Source organism: Juglans regia, chromosome 8, assembly GCF_001411555.2.
Source record: "Juglans regia cultivar Chandler chromosome 8, Walnut 2.0, whole genome shotgun sequence".
Lineage (NCBI taxonomy): Eukaryota > Viridiplantae > Streptophyta > Magnoliopsida > Fagales > Juglandaceae > Juglans > Juglans regia.
In genome coordinates, this window is record NC_049908.1 from 18,054,550 (window position 1) to 18,071,443 (window position 16,894).

At 40.2% G+C, this 16,894-nt stretch overlaps 2 protein-coding genes across 4 annotated transcripts; one reads left to right on the forward strand and one right to left on the reverse strand.

Annotated features, from left to right (window-relative positions):
* Positions 1-1,276: 1,276 nt before the first annotated feature.
* LOC109000541 (endoribonuclease Dicer homolog 2-like) lies at positions 1,277-6,187 on the reverse strand. 3 transcript variants are annotated; one of them, XM_018977460.2, is made up of 10 exons: positions 6,000-6,187; positions 5,743-5,916; positions 5,332-5,603; positions 4,757-5,178; positions 4,560-4,663; positions 4,253-4,449; positions 3,945-4,154; positions 3,212-3,616; positions 2,543-2,821; positions 1,277-2,302 (listed from the first exon to the last, which is right to left on the reverse strand). In XM_018977460.2, exons 2-10 carry the CDS (start codon positions 5,852-5,854, stop codon positions 1,463-1,465), a joined length of 2,841 nt encoding a protein of 946 aa, XP_018833005.1. In that variant the 5' UTR covers positions 5,855-5,916; positions 6,000-6,187; the 3' UTR covers positions 1,277-1,462. The 3 variants fall into 3 exon arrangements, with proteins under 3 accessions (XP_018833005.1, XP_035549378.1, XP_035549377.1); XM_035693485.1 differs by having other exon boundaries at positions 5,986-6,178; XM_035693484.1 differs by having other exon boundaries at positions 5,982-6,178.
* Positions 6,188-10,487: 4,300 nt separating this feature from the next.
* Positions 10,488-12,169, forward strand: LOC118349199. The gene is made up of 4 exons (XM_035692792.1): positions 10,488-10,877; positions 11,052-11,282; positions 11,431-11,754; positions 11,840-12,169. The coding sequence occupies exons 1-4, from the start codon at positions 10,488-10,490 to the stop codon at positions 12,167-12,169; spliced, it is 1,275 nt and encodes a 424-aa protein (XP_035548685.1).
* Positions 12,170-16,894: the final 4,725 nt, after the last annotated feature.

The following is a 16,894-nucleotide window of genomic DNA, read 5'->3' on the forward strand; positions in this document are numbered from 1 at the left end:
AGTGTTCTACACTATTTATCAAGTATGGCTAAGATCTTGTCAAGTATCCATATAAAACTTCTATAGACTGATTTGGACAATTCATACAACGATTTGAAAATCGATTGAGTTGAGTGCCACATGGCGCTATCATGGATGTTACTCTATTCACTCCGAAAAAGGAAAAAATAAACATAGTACCATAAAATTCTATATAATCATATAAACCTAGTGGCGCATGTTGTTTCACAAAATTCGATTCCTAAGTGCTCCAAATAAATGAACAAGCATTTCCAAGCACTTTTCATCCAATCTCATAAAAATCATATTATTGCACCCTAAAATTCTAAATATTTATCTAAGACTAATAGTGCAAACTATTTCTCAATCTCATACTCATATATCTCAAATAAATCAAACAACATTTATGACACTATAGCTGGTAAGAAAAGGCTAACAGACTTAGACCTAAGCGAGTGCTCCATTTGTGAAATATTTTGTAGAGTTTTTACGACATTCCTAAAGTCTAAAGTAATTCATCCACTGAATGTTTGGCAGGCTGTTACAAGTGTGCCTCTAAAATGCATGGAGGGTTGGGGTTCCGTGATTTGAAAATGTTTAATCTTTTGTTGCTTACTAAACAATGGTGTAGATTGTTGACTAACTCTGATTCATTGTTGTATAAGCCAAGTATTTTTCCCATACTTCTTTTTTACAATCAACTTTTGGGAGTAACCCTTCCTATGTGTGGAGGAGTATTTGTGCTACAAAGAATATTCTCATTAGGGATATCTTTGCAAATTGGGTATGGAGATAGCATTAATGTTTGGAAAGATAGATGGGTATGTATAACCAAGGATTATGAGGTTGTTCATGTGGGAAGGATTGAAGATACGGTACAATGGTGGCACTCTTATCCTAATTTTATTTCAAATAGGATGATTGTAGATACTAATTTGTAATTGGTTATTTGTATTTGTATTAAGAGATCGGAACTCAAATTTGCTATAAGCTGTCTTGTGTTCTTGAACCTTGAATGAAATCAGACGTTTCTAGACCAAAAAAAAAACATGTATACTTCCAAAATTACAACGTTGCTTTTTATTGCAGCTACTTACAAAAATAATAAGGCAAAATTGGCCAAATCAACAACACCGCTTTGTTAGAGGGAGTGCCAGAAACAAAAACAAGAAAAGGAACAGTGCAAAATTTCCTAGGCTTTATATTCTTATCCTTTCAACTTTTACCATGTAAAGCGAAACCCTTCAAGGACTTTTTCTTTTCCCAAGAACAAATGTGGAGAGCATAAGCTGCACCATTGATCAAACATTCCAAATGCAATCACTTTCCCAATTTCACAATTACTGGGGCAAAAACAGCTTCAGAAAGATTTGCAACATATATAACAATCCAGACGACAATTCATTGCCAGCACACAAACTCAAACCCCAAGTTCAAAAACATCGTTTTCCATACGACAGAATCATTCTTCAATGGCATCAACTAGCTCATACTCCACAAGAGAGAGATTGTGATCCTCTTTAACATCAAAATTTGCAAGTTCAGTGACCTCAACACGCCCCCATTTATCAACTACCATCCTCATAAACCCTTTAAACATCTCAATCTTTGCATTCCGCAGGATCACAGTGGCACCGGGCTTCATGATATCAACTTGATCATTGCGAGCAGTGAAGACGATGGTCCCAGTCTCGTCGCCGACAAGGCACTCGGCGATTCGTATGGGGTGTAGGTGCCGAGATAAAATCCTAGACGATAGCGCAGGCTTGCTGTTGGTGACCTTGACGGGCTTGGAGCTGACAACCTTGACAGCAAGGGTGTGGCCTTGCGTGCCGGGTGTCAGCTGGTCCACCTTGATGAACACAGGCTTCCTCTTCGCAACCGCTTGAACCCCTGTTGACGTCGTCGCTATAGAAATCTCAGAATGAGAAGCCGAAAGGCCAGAAAAGGCCTTGGATTCCTTCAAGGACTTCAAAACTTCTTTATAAGCTAATTTTCTTGCTGTTTTTCCGTTGGCAGCTGTAGCTGTATGCTCGATTAATGAGAGACCTTTAGCATCTAGTACCTTTACTGTAATGGAACTAAGACCATCGTTGTCATTGCAGTTCTTGTTTGTCTCTTTAATATTGTAATGCTCTTTTTGGCATAGTTCCATCAACTCCTTTACAGGATGAGACATTGACGTTTCAGGTGTGATCAGAGGCTCTAAAAGAGGCCTTATACTACCAAAGACCATCTCCTTATTGTATCCTGAATCAACAAGAATGGCACCTGCTAGAGACTCTATAATGTCACCAAGTACCTGTCACAAATAAGAAAATATCTTATGATTTCTCGAATAAAATCAAAGAACATGAAAAGCCAAAACCTTTCTGTATTACACCCACAAGTATAAAGGTTAGGTCTTTTAAAAAACGAAGACGGGGTTTGGTGGTTCAAGAGAATAGGTGGGAAACCTAATCCAAGCAAAGAAAGAGGAGAGGAAACCAAACATCAACATAAACGTCAACAAGAAAACAAATACAGCAGTAAGCGCAATAACCTTGGGGAGAGTTGTCTCGGAGTCCCATCCAAAAGTTGATTCTGATGATACCTTCTCAAAATTGTTACTAGTTTCAACTATCTGCTTGTGGAGTTCTTGTGAGGCATGGAGGATGTGTTTGTGCAGTTCCCACTTGACTGCAGATCGTGCATAACAATCATTATTCACAGAAGCAGATCTCGTGTCAGTTAACAGTTCTGGTGACAACCCAGGATATTCATAATAGAAATGCTTGGTCATTAGATAATCCAAAACTGAGTGCCCAAGAAATTCAAGTCGCTGCACAAGTAACAAACTTCTATCAAAGTCAAGAAGAACAGAAATCAAGGAGGTCATAATGACTATAAGCAAAAAGAAGTACGATAACACCCATGACAAAGAAGTAACAGAGGCATCCTGAGATAAAACTATGTTTGAGGGGTATTGTGTCTGTTTCATCAGAAAATTCATCTCATTGACAGATTTTTTTTTTTTTTTTATTGGGAAGAAAATTCATCTTATTGACAGTATATGTCAACAGCAAAATGATTACTCTTTGAATTTTATCATGAAATACAGACAAGTAAAATAGTTATAGAAAATACATATACTAGCATAAATGAAGTTGATATGTAAGTTGACTGAGAAAAGTAATGCCATAATTCTCAACTAAATTGCTATCAAATTTACCTCATAATCTCTTGGAATCTCGCGAAGCATGCTACCATGGGTCAATGCTTCCACTAACAATGAAGGATCACGAAATGAATAGTTCAATAAGGACTCCAAATGTCTGACATTGAGATGCTTCTCAGCGTGAATTAGGAAGGGTCTCTCATATGGTGTTATGTAAAAATCCACCTTTATACCCAACCATTCCATGAATAATAATGCTGATGTTTCACCGCCACTGCTTAGAAATGCACCAATTAGTGCCTCCACAACATCAGCAACAGTTTCACATTCCATCTTCCTAGTTTCCCTAATATAGATTTTTCTCGTATTAAAGAGTAACTCCTCACTTAATGCACTACCCGATCTATCATCCGGAATGATCAACTTTTTCGGATCGAAGGACTCATCTCGAATAAATCCCTACAATTTGGAGAATGTAAAGCTAATCATATGTACGATAAAAATAAACAAAAGTAATCAGTATAGTCTTAGAAACGCAATTAATATAGATTATCATGTCACAAAGGGATAGGAGGTTTGGCAGATATATGTTTTTTTAATAACTGTATTGATTTATTTATAATTAGATTGTTTGTATATGTATATATGTATGTGTGTGCGCGCGCGCGTGTATATATATAATCCTACATCTATTACAGATAGGAAAAGAAGAGATATATAAATATTACAAATTCATGAGGAGAATGGCAACACCAAGAATTTAACGAAATAGTAAAAACACATTTACCGGAAGTTTGCGGTGACATCCAAACTCGCAAAGAGCTGCATTTGAAATTATTTTTTCTTTCTCCAAAGTAAGGACACCCTCACGTTGATCTTCATAGGTCTTAAAAAGTTGTTTACTCACAGCATATTTGAGAAATGAATCTCCAAGCGTTTCTAAGGATTCCAAATCAAATGTCTCTTGGCATTTCTTTGTGGTAATTGCTTCCAAGACCTGCCATGCATGAAGATATGGTTAACAAATGTTCAACATGCCGTTAATGACAATATTATCATACAAGAAAAGGCACATTTATAAGAAGGACAACGCACCTTGGAGATTGGAAGAACATCATTCTGCTTGCAATGATCCAAATGCATCATTTTTAAGTTGGCAGCTATAAGCAAAGACTCAAGCCGGTGCATGATTGAAGGAACAAATGAGAAAGAATAAAATGTATTGATTGATATTGGTGACATAACTATAGAACAAAGCTCCGGAGGCAATTCAACCGACGACATTCTTGATTCTGAAAAAGAAAGAAGTATCATAGGCCAAACCAAGAGAATCGTGATTGACAAGTGCTTGTGTCAAAAGAAAGGATGAGAATCTAACATATAAGAAGTAAGAACTTCAAACCTTTCTCTTTCTGATTTCTGCATCTTTGAAGGTAATTTTTCACCATAAAAATGGGTCTCCCACTAACCAATGATTCGTGCTCAAAACACAGCTTGATTCCATGCCTGTGTTTAGAGAATTTTGGATTAATTATTACAATTAGCATTCCACAATTACAACAGTAGATTCACATTGGACAGTCTATAATAGTTACATACTGTTTTTCATAGTACTCCTTGTAAGTATTGAATTTGCCACGACTGTGCTGCATACGTGAGTTTGCATTCAATCCCATAATCCCAGTTGTGCAATAAAACTGATCAGTGTGAGTGTACACCAAAGAATTCTGAAGCAGGCAAGTGCATACAGGACCATCTTCGGTTTGTACAATACGAGCAGAATCCTTGGGTAAAGCACAATTCAAGTGAAATTCACCATTCTTCTTACACGAAAATAGCACAGAATTAACGCAATGCCAATCAATGGTCACAGGTCTCTGATGCTTTCCAGTGGCTGGGATCAAAAGATAATCAGTCTCAGCTCCCAAAATATCTCCATCCATACGCTCGTTTAAACTTCCCAAATCATGATAAATAAGAACTCTTAAAAGAGTTTTCTGAAACCTTCTACACAAAAGGACCTGCAAACAATGTTTCAGAACAGAAACAAAATCCTTTATTATTTAATATACCACTTAAACTAACAAAGTAAAGCAAAGTGAAAAAAACAGAGCGAGAGCGAGAGAGAGAGAGAGAGAGAGAGAGAGAGAGCGAGAGAGAGAGAGAGAAGTGACCTGATCTGTGCTAAGATTAATCACTCCTACATATTTAAAGTTCACTGTCAAACTACCCCTGTCAACATCCAAGTCAAAATGCAAGCTTTCAAGTTCAGGTTCTAGCTTGTCTCTCAGGACAAGCACAATATCATGAACTGGAATATCGTAAGCAAATTTCTGCTCCAGCTCCATTAAGTAGTAATGATACAGTATATTCGAATTCTTTGGAATATGACCGACCAGTTCAGGTGGGAAATAACTGGGTTGCTCATCAATATAAGGTTCGTTCCCTGTAGATTTTATAGTTACAGATACGAGTATAAGTGGCAATCATCAAAAGGTTTACTCCTTACATAAGGCATTGTAAGCATAAAATGGATAACAGTCAATGCGTGAAGAAATAAACACCCACAATACAATAAATTTTACCCCTTTCTTGAGCATTAGCTTCTTCCACAGGATTATCTCTCAATGCACCAATCTCACGATGTTGATTGCATGCTTCAAGGCAGGCAATTTCCTTTATGATCTCAGAGTTCATGTTTCCTTTTTGAACAAAGATTTGCAAAGGAAAGCTCTTGGGAAGTGCAAGTCTTCTGATCCCTGAAAGTTTGAAGTTTATAAGTCAATGAACACAACACATAGCAGCATGAGACAATAAAGATTACCGACGAGGAACAACTAACCAATCTGAAGATAGAGTCACAATTGCAACTTGCAACAATGCTTGCAACACTATAAAATCTCTCGAATTGAATCAAATATAGTTGAAAAGCAGAGAGTGATTGAAGGGAAAAAAGAGAGAGCACTAGAGAGAAGAGTTCCAAACAGTACGGGACTGGGTGGGAAGAATCTGACTTTGATAAATAACTGGGTGCAGAGAATGAAGCGGCTGCAACGCTATGTTATATAGAGACAGCTACGAGATCATTGCGGAGGCACGTTGCGTGACGGGAAAATACGTGGAAAATCTATTTGCTTCCTAGGCAAGGAACTTCCAGCCTAAGGCTTCGGAAAAAGGAATACATATTATTATTATTATTATTATTCTTTTTTTTTTCTTTTTTTTTTAAACAACTTATTAATTGATAAAACTGTGTTAAGACATATACAGATTACAAGTTGGAGTCTCATCCAACTCGATTACACACTCAGTCACTGTTAAAGCATTTCTCCTTAACAAATGAGCAACTAAATTGTCTTCTCTATTTACATGCTTAACTGCTACAAGAGCAGCTCTTGCTTATGCAAGTAGAGGATCTGGAATAGATGTCATCTTCTTCCTCATTGTAGCCAAAAAATTCCCTTTATCATCTCTTATAGCAACTCCTATACCTATTTTACATAATCTTGATTCAACTACAACATCCCAATTACTCTTGCAATAACCCTTTGGTGGACATTCCCAAATCACTTTGTCAGTATTTTCAGAATTGTTATTGCCTTGTCTTCTGGTATTTACAGCAGCTACTAAGTCCATTCTCAATTGGTTTACTCTGTATATAACTTCTTGTGGTTCAATGAAAATGTTAATAAAAACCAGTTGGTTCTTTCTCCACCATAAATTCCATAGAGTCAAAGTGAATTCTACCATTTCCTCTCTATCAAGCTTTTGTTGCATTACCTGCATGATCTGTTTAAAACTACTTTGTTCCATGAAGCTTTTTTGAATTTTTTTGGAGGAGACACTCCAAAGATCAGAACTGATACACAATTCCACGATATAAAAAACCACAAACCACAAAGCCACCTTACTCTTTGATTGTAGGAGATCGAGAGTGTGTAGCGGTGAAACACATCCTTAACAGTTGGCGCCATCAGTGGGATGCAACTATCTTGAAATCAGTGTGCTTTTCACATGCCCATCACCACTATCTTAGGCAATTAGAGATCAAGAAGGGACGTAGCCAAACATGGAAGGAAGGCTTGTAGAAATGGAAGAAGTAGTGAGGAGGCTTACCATCGAAGTCGAGTCGCTATGAAAGGAAAATGAGGTTCTCAAGGCAAAGAACAGGCCATCAGGAGAAGACAAGACGCCTAGTCAAGCCAACAAGGTGGAAATGGAGGCCCACAATGCTGGCGCGGGTAAAGCACCTCAGGAAACCGAGGAGACAAAGCAGATGCATCATAATTTGCGCAGCCTAATGGATAAATACAAGGAAATGGCCAAGAAGATAGGGACCTCGTCTTCAGTTGATCAGCTGCTAACCAACACCAACTTGCCATACAGCTAAGAGATCATGGTGGTACCACTGCCACCGAAATTGAAGGTCCCATCAATAGACATGTATGATGGTTCCAAGAACCCAGTGGAGTACATGGAGACTATTAGAGCCCACATGACTCTCCATGGATCCGAAGGGAGATTGCATGTAGGGCTTTTCCTTTAATGTTAAAAGGGGTAGCCCAACGTTGGTTCGAAGTATTGTAGCCAAGCTCCATTTCGAATTTTGAGGAACTAGGCAGGCAGTTCATCACTTAGTTTATGGCCAGCTAACAGCGGAGGTGGCCAACAATGTACTTGTTAACTGTAAAGGAGAGGGAGGACGAGAGTTTGAAGGCATATTTGGCACGATTCAATAGGAAAAGAATGACCATCGATGACCAAGACAAGAAAATCATATTGGCCGCACTACGAAGGGGAATTTGGCCAAAGAGTCATTTCATGGACGAATTGGCAAGGAAAACCCCCTCCACTTTGAGGGAATTTATGGATCGGGCGGATGACTTTGTAAATGTTGAGGATACGTTGATCTCCCTCACCACCAAGCCAAGGTGAAAAGAGGATAGCATGTCAAAGGAAGGCCCTAGGAAGGTCCGAGAAAGCAGTATAAGGCCAAGAAAGAGTTAGTATGAGGGGAAGCAAGAGACACACACGGGGCGATACAGTAGCAACCATGTACGCTATTCTAGTATGCAAGACCACAACAAGGAGAAGGGAGCTAGGCATGATGAGGACCGCAAGTAGTAGACCCAAAGGTACTGTATGTACCACATGGAGAATGGTCACCGAATCGAGGATTGTCACATGCTCAAACAAAAAATTTAGAAAATGAAGGGTAACAGGGAGCTAGAATGCATTGTCACTGAAAACGCCTCTCCACTGCGGCATAAGCCTAGATGGAGTGAGAGCCCGAGGAGGAGAGAATCACCTAAGAGGGCAAGGAGATCACAGGAACCAAGAAATCACCGATCTAGGCAAGATACGGATTGAAGAAACCCACCTTTGGGGGAGATTCATACCATAGCTGGGGGTTATGCAAAAGGTGGACCAACCTCGTCGAGAAGGAAGACCTATGCAAGATGAGCAAAATATGAGGAATATACAGTGTGGAGAGGCCAATCAAGCAAGCATGAGTACAAACTTCGCCCCTAATCTCTTTTGACAATGATGACTCTCAAGGGGTAGTATACCCACACGATGATGCGTTAGCGATAACAATACTGGTAGCAAATTACACGACACGGAGGATATTGATAGATAATGGAAGTTTGATAGACATCCTATTCTGGGATGCTTTCAGTTTTGCCCAACACCAACCACATTGAAGGGGTTCACAGGAGATGCAGTTCAACCCATGGGGTCCATTATGCTACCTGTGTCGATGGGTTCTGACCCCTACATCACCACCACCCTGACTGAGTTCTTAGTAAGGATGCAATCTACGTATAATGCCATTATAGGCCGACCAATGTTGAACACGCCTACCTATCATCTAAAAATGAAGTTTCCCATGAAAACGAGAATTGGCGAGGTGCATGATGAGCAGATACTTGCTTGAGAGTGTTACATGCAGGAACTGAGGAAATGAGAGCAATATGTAAAAATGGTAGAGTTGCGGGAATGCAGCGATGGGACCCTCCCGCCGCCTCCTCCTGAAGTCTTCATAATGGAGGTGGAAACAAGGGACAAGGAAATGCTGAGACAAGGAAAAGTCAACGAGCCATTGGAACTCATCCCCTTTGATCCAACCCAGCCGAATAATCATGTGAGGATCGGAACTACAATGGCGAAGGAGGAAAGGACCCGGTTAATCCAGCTCCTCTTGAAGCATAAAGACATCTTTGCGTGGAATTATCAAGAGATGCGAGGAATAAGCAAAGAGGTTATAGAGCACTAACTAAATTTCAATCCGGACATAAGACCTATTAAGCAGAAGAAGAGGAATTTCAACACTAAGAAGTACAAGGCGATAGGAGAAAAGGTGAATCGATTGCTGGCGGTAGGATTTTTCAGGGAAACTTAATACCTTGACTGTTGTCAAATGTTGTGTTGGTGAAGAAGTCTAATGGCAAGTGGTGAATGTGCGTAGACTTCACGGACCTCAACAAATCTTGCCCAAAAGATAGCTTCCCTCTCCCCCGGATAGACCTAATAGTCGATGTCACGACAGGTCACAAGGTGTTGAGTTTCATGGACACCTACTCCGGGTTTAACCAAATCAAAATGGGTCGTGCTAACCAGGATAAGATGGCCTTCATAACGGATCAGGGTCTGTACTCTTACACGGTCATGCCCTTTGAACTGAAGAATGCAGGAGCAACCTACCAAAGGATGGCCAACAAAATGTTCAATAATCAGATAGGTCGGAACATGGAAGTGTATGTGGACGACCTTTTGGTAAAGAGCATGGAGTTTGGACAGCAATTGGAAGACCTAAGGGAAGCTTTCAGTGTGCTACGGCAATACAGGATGAAGCTCAACCAAACCAAGTGCGTGTTTGGGTGCAGTCGGGCAACTCTTTGGGCTTCATGGTGTTCGAGAAGGGCATTGAGGTGAATCTCGAGAAGCTCAAGGCGATCATCGAGATGAAGTCGCCCACAACTCTTAATGAGGTCCAAAAACTGGCAAGGAGAATAGCGGCCCTCGACAGGTTCGTGGACAAGTGCATGCCCTTTTTCCAGGTATTGAAGAAAGCCCAAGAATATGATGCACGGTATGAGGAAGCATTTGCACAACTGAAAGAATACTAGACCCACCCACCGCTGCTTAGTCAAACCAAGCAGGGGGAGCCCTTATCACACTGTATTTGGCCGCCACCCTAGATGTTGTTTCCACTGCTCTAGTCAGAGATAAGGGTAAGGAGCAAAAGTCGGTATATTATGTCAGCAAATCCTTAAGAGGGGTCGAGAAGAGATACCCGAAAATATAGTGATCATCTTCGCCATTTGTGATGTCGACACGGCGATTACGCCCTTATTTCCAAGCCCACCCCATAAAGGTCATCACCTCCACACCCTTGCAGAAAGTGCTCCAAAAGCCTGACACTTTAGGGCAACTGGTGAAATGGTCCATCAAGCTGAGCAAGTATGACATCAGTTATGTCCCCAGAACCGCTGTCAAGGGACAAATCCTAGTTGATTTTGTCACAAAACTGACGAACTTTCTCAAGGAGACACCGAAGGCACCAGAGAAAGAATCATGGCTAGTGCAGGTCGATGGTTCATCCTGTCGAGGAGGAGGGGGCGTGGGAGTCCACATGATAGCAGACAACGACATGGAGTCATTTCATGCTATCCTACTGAACTTCAAGGTGAGGAATAATGAAGCGGAGTACGAGGTGGTACTCATGGGGTTGGTCGTAGTTGAAATGACAAGTGGAACGGTGGTAGTAATGAGAGTAGACTCCTAGGTGGTGGTTGGTCAAATCACGTGAGAATATTTAGCAAAGGGACCGAAGCTAATAAGGTACCTCCATCATTTCTAGGAGAGATCCCATTAATTCCAGTATTTTCAGAACGAGCAAATTCCCAGAGAGGACAATTGGAAGGTGGACCGATTAGCAAGAGCGACATCGACAAGGCAAGAGCAAATGTTGCCATGGGAAGTAACTCTCAGGACAGTAGACACGACAGCCATAGGGGAAGAAATTTTTGAGATTGAAGGGAACTCAACAGGATGGGCAAATAACATCATCAGGTACTTGAAAGTTGGGGAGCTACCCACTTCCCAAGAGGAGGCAAGGAAAGTTAGAAATAGGACAACTCCGTTCACCTTGATAGATGGAACACTGTACAAGCGGGGTTTTTCGAGCCCATTACTAAGATGCATATCAATGTAGGAGGCTGAGTTTGTGATGAGGGAGATACACAAAGGCATTTGTGAAAATCATTCAGGAGGAAGGTCATTGGTGGCAAAAGTATGAGAGTAGGCTATTATCGGATCAACGCCCTGTAGGACTCAAAGGAGTTCATAAAAGAGTGTGTCCAGTGCCAACTACACGCACCAATCTCGAGCATGCCCCTGAAGAACTGAAGTCGAGAATGGCCCCATGGTCGTTTGCTCAAAGGGGGATAGATTTGGTCAGCCTTATGCCCCCGAGCAAAGGAGGAACCAAATTCATCATCGTCGTTGTCGACTATTTCACCAAATGGGCAGAAGCTGAGGCAATGGCAATGGTGACTGCTCAAAGTGTGACGAGGTTTACATGGAAGGCAATCGTATGCAGATTTGGGATACCACAAAGCATCATCTTCGACAACGACAAGTAGTTTGATTCAGAGCATTGTCATAGGTGATGTTTAGAACTCAGGATCAAAGTCAAGTATTCGTCTCCCGGACACCCACAGGCAAAACAAACAACTCGAAGCAACCAACAAGACCATAATGGGGATTTTGAAGAATAAGGTAGGTGAGAAGAAGGGGGTGTGGGCGGATGAACTCCCTAAGATCTTATGGGCATACAAAACAACACCCAATACGTCAATAGGAGAGACTCCTTTCTCCCTAGCATACAAAACCGAAGCCATGATACAAGTGGAAGTGGGGATTCCAAGGCACAAGAAGCTTAACTTTGATGTCGATGAAAATGGAAGGAAGCTGGAAGAGCACCTAAACTTACTAGAAGAAGAGTGAGTGTCGAGACAAGGTGGCTTCCTACAAGAGGAAGGTGGGGTAATACTTCAACAAGAGAGTAAGGGTGAGGTTCTTCAAGGTTGGCGACCTAGTGTTAAAAGAAATCGGAGTGATCACCGCAGAAGAAGGAAAGCTGGGCCAAGGGGTTTAAGTTTAAATCAGAAAATCAGACCAAACCAGACCAGTCGGTTTGGTTTTGAATCGGTCTTGTCCGGGACTAGTTCCTATATTATGAAAACCAACCGGACCCGATCCAGTCTCGTTTCTGTAGTCTCCGGGACCGGACCGGACCAGTTGCGAAAAAAATTTATATAAAAATTAATTTTATATATTACACAAAATATTATATATATATATAAGTTTTATATATAATATATAATTATATATGAAATTTTTATATATAATATATATAATTATATATCATATATTAAATAATTTCATATTATAAATTATAACATAAAATGTTAATCTTAAATATGAACATCTGTAATTTGTTTAATCATATGTTATTAATATAATTATATATAAGATAATGTTATTATAATTTATAAAATAACAATTTAATCTTAAAGATGAAAAATTATTTGATCATATGCTTTAAACATAAAATATATATATTAAATTATTAATAACATTTTATCATAAGAAGAAACACTTTATTATAAATTTTTTACATTTTAAAAAAATCGAAAAACTAGACCGGACCGGACTGGAAAACAGTAAAACCGAGGTACCGGTTTAGGGGGGGTAACCGGGGCTTAATTGGTTTCGGAAAATATAAAACCAGTACATACTGGTTTAGTCTTAAATTTTGTCTAAAACCGGACCGGACCAGTTACACCCCTAGTTGGGCCCAAGATGGTAGTAGTCTTTAGGGAGCCTATCGACTAAAGGACGCAGTAGGGCGTGAACTGCCTCAACCTCGGAATGTTGAGCATTTGACGAAATTTTATGTTTTAGTTATTTTTATGTTTAAGACATTTTCGATGAAATATTATTCTTACTAAAATATTTTCGGTAAGCTCAATTATCACATTCTCTCTTTATTATCTTGCCACTTTGGAACCCTTGGAACTCCACTAACCAAGGTTACGCGGTCGAACAACTCTCTCACTACACTTTCTCGCCAAGGCTACACGGTGGAGGAACCTTCCCATTACGCCACTCGCTAGAGTTACGCGGTCGAACAACTCTCCCACTACGCTCCACTTGCCAAGGTTATGCAGTCGAGCAACTCACCCGGTGCACCTTCTCTTCAAGGATATGCAGTTGAGCAACACTCCTGCTGCACGTCACTCGCAAGAATTACGCAGTTGAGCAATTCTCCCGCTACACTCCACTTGCCAAGGTTCCACTTGCTAAGGTTACGTGGAAGGGACTTTCCCGCTATATTCTCTCACCAAGCCACAGGGCTAAATTTTGGATAAGTTAATTACATACTTAGTTTTTTTTCCTTTCTTGTTTGGTCTTCTTAAACTTGATTATGCATGACTAAGACCATAACTAGCTACATTCATACTTCGTAAATCAACAAAAATCCTTCTTGGAACAAAACAAAGGTAATAATTCCTCATTGGCAAATGTTCATCTAAGGGTTAGTTGCCCAAAATTCAACAGAACAAAAAGTACAAAAATAAAACATCAAGGGCGACGTGGAGGAGGGAAGGCGTCCGACATAACGTCTCGCCCAATAGAACCAAGTGGTGGTAGGAGGTAGGACTGGCCCTTGTCTCTCTCCATCTCAAGTTATGGAGATCTGTCTCGGGATGTGCAAGCAAAAGTTGTTGCAACTGCTTAATCATGGGCTTGAAGCCAAGGCCAAAACAACGATCTCTGATTGCGCGGGCAGAGTTAATATGAGGAAGAAGGTGACTAATCTGCTCTTGCGAGTGGCCCAACTCCCCATTCAGCTTGGATACTTTTGATTCAGAAGCAACCAAGTTTTTCTTGTAGGTCTACAAGCTCTGATTTAATGCCAAATAATGGTGATCGTGCTCCTTAAGAGAACTCTTAGTTGCGGCCAAATCCTACTCTGCCTTAGCTTTCTCACCTTGAGCTATGCTTAGCTGGGTATTGGTTTCCCGACATTCTTCCTCAGAGCCAGTCAGGCAGGTAATGTAGTCAGTTTTTGCCTTCTGCAATTCCTCCGCCTCTTTTTGCACTTGACTCAGATAGGTGGCCAGATTGTCTCGTTCGGCCTCCATATCAGCGGCATTAGCCATATGCAGCGGAGCTTCTTCCAACGCACTCGCCAACTCAGATTGGAGAGAGGCAATTTGATCTTGAAAGGTGGCTTCAACTCGGGAAAGCTCCCCAGCTAGCTCTTCTTTCTCCACTCGGGCATAGACAATAGCCTCGTGGGCTTTGCTAATGATATGAACCCGCAGGAAAGGAATCCCTTGAACCCACAGTCAATTTGAAAATACCCCAAGAAAGCCAAAATCAAGTCAATGGATGGAGAACCTAGACCCGATGAGAACCCGTCTCAAGAACCCAGATTACAAAGGAGGAATGCCACAAAGGTTGTGATTTACCTTTGATAAGTTCAAAAGTTCAAATAAGAACAAGAGGAGTAAAACTCAACTCACAATGAATAAATTCATCAAATTTCATAAACTTCATAATCTGATTAGAATGAGGCTACATAGAGTATTTAAAGCAAAACCTAATGAAACCCTAGCCAAAATAAACCCCCATCTTCCAAAAGTGCCCCTGGATGAACAGTGCCGCGGCTACAGTGCCGTGCTACAGTACTCGGCTACAGTAACCCTAACCCTAGTTCAATAAAATAATAACTTTCCCAACATGCCCTTGCATAGGCTCCCTTAAGTGCTTCTCATAATAAACTCAATTATTCTAAACTAATAAAATAACTTCTTTAAATGAATTAAATAAGTTGAAACCCTTCAAGAGTCTAAAGCCTTTAAGTCTTGTCGTTGCCCTTTTCCGTAGCTGATCAAATGAATTAAAATTGGATCTTCATCCTTCAAGCCCCATCTTGAATGTTGGGCTCTTGCTAAACTTGTCCCAAATGGATTGCATCAACCCTTGCATTTTCTCCTTGATCTTCTTGGCCCATCTGGAAGTTGCAAATGATCTTTAAGACTAGACCCATCTTGGTTCCCATCATTCCCCCTCTCCTCAAAAGGATTCGACCTCGAATCTCCACCTGGATCAAAGGGAAATTTGTTAGTAACATTGAAAATAGTAGAAACATGATACTTACCTGGAAGATCCATTACATATGCATTTTCATTAATTTGTTTAAGAATTTGGAATAGTCCATCCAAGCTACTCATGTCATCAACTAGTAAAGACTTTAAATCTGAAGGAGGAAATTGATTAAGTAAACAAACAATTTCAATTGGTGAAAATTTAGTAGTAGCATGAACACTCCAATTATATGTAAACTCAATGAATGACAAACAATACTCCCACAAATGTTCATGAAGTACATCTAAAATCTTCCTCGAACCAAAATGACCACTCCAATATGCAAGCTCAATGAATGGCAAATGATACTCCTGCAAATGTTCATGCAACAAGTCAATGAATGGCAAATGATACTCCCGCAAACGTTCATGCAACAAGTCAATGAATGACAAATGATACTCCCATAAACGTTCATGCAACATGTCTGAAATCTTATTTTCACGAGAATGACCACTCCAATTATATGCAAACTCAATGAAAAGCAAATGATACTCCCGCAAACGTTCATGCAACACGTCAATGTATGGCAAATGATACTCCCACAAATGTTCATGCAATACATCAATGAATGACAAATGATACTTCCACAAACGTTCGTGCAACAAGTCTTTGAATGGCAAATGGTATTCCCACAAACAGTCATGCAACACAACAAAAGTTTTCCTTACACCAAGGTTACCCAACAAACCAGCATGTCCATCACACACAAGCAACTTACGCATAAAACTAGTAGGCACACAAAATCTAATCTTTCTAAACAAGTACCAATCTAGTTTATAGAACTTACCAAAAGATGCTTTCTCACATGTCCCATACACACTAGCAAAGTCATCATCATTAGCATGCAATTCCTTATCATATTCAAGTCTCAACAATTTTGCATCTAAAATGAAGACAAGGACATACCTTCTTGCTAAAGTATCAACCACAAAATTTTTCATACCTTGTGTGTATTTGAATACATGAGGAAAAGTCTCAATACAATCATCCCGCTTAGCATGCATTCTAGTCAACAACTTACTTTGTCCCTTTAAATGTGTCAATGACTCATGTTTTTCAAAGAAAGGTCGGTTAGGAATTGTCGTACCAGGCACAAAGTCAATGTAGTGCTCTATCTCCCTAATAGGTGGCAATCCACAAAATGCACCACTTGGAAACACGACCTCATATCCCTGCAACAAAGAGACAACAATACTAGGCAAACATACGTCAAGTTCGTTAGGATTAAGACTCGCCTTAGCATAAAAACTCACTTTTGTCTTTCTATTTCTCTCTAGAATCTCCCTTTCTTTTTCCTCTTCTGCCTCCACTCTTTTTGCTTGACTCTCAACCACCTCTCTATTTTCTTTTTCTCTCTCTCTTTCTTTTGATGTTTCGGCCTCATTCTCTTTTTTCCTCTCACTCTCTTTGTTCTTTTCACTCTCTGTTTTTCTTTCAGTCTCCTCTTTTTTTGAACTCTCGGCCTCACAATTGTTTTTCAACTCATTCTCTCTTTTTCTTGAGGTTTCAGCC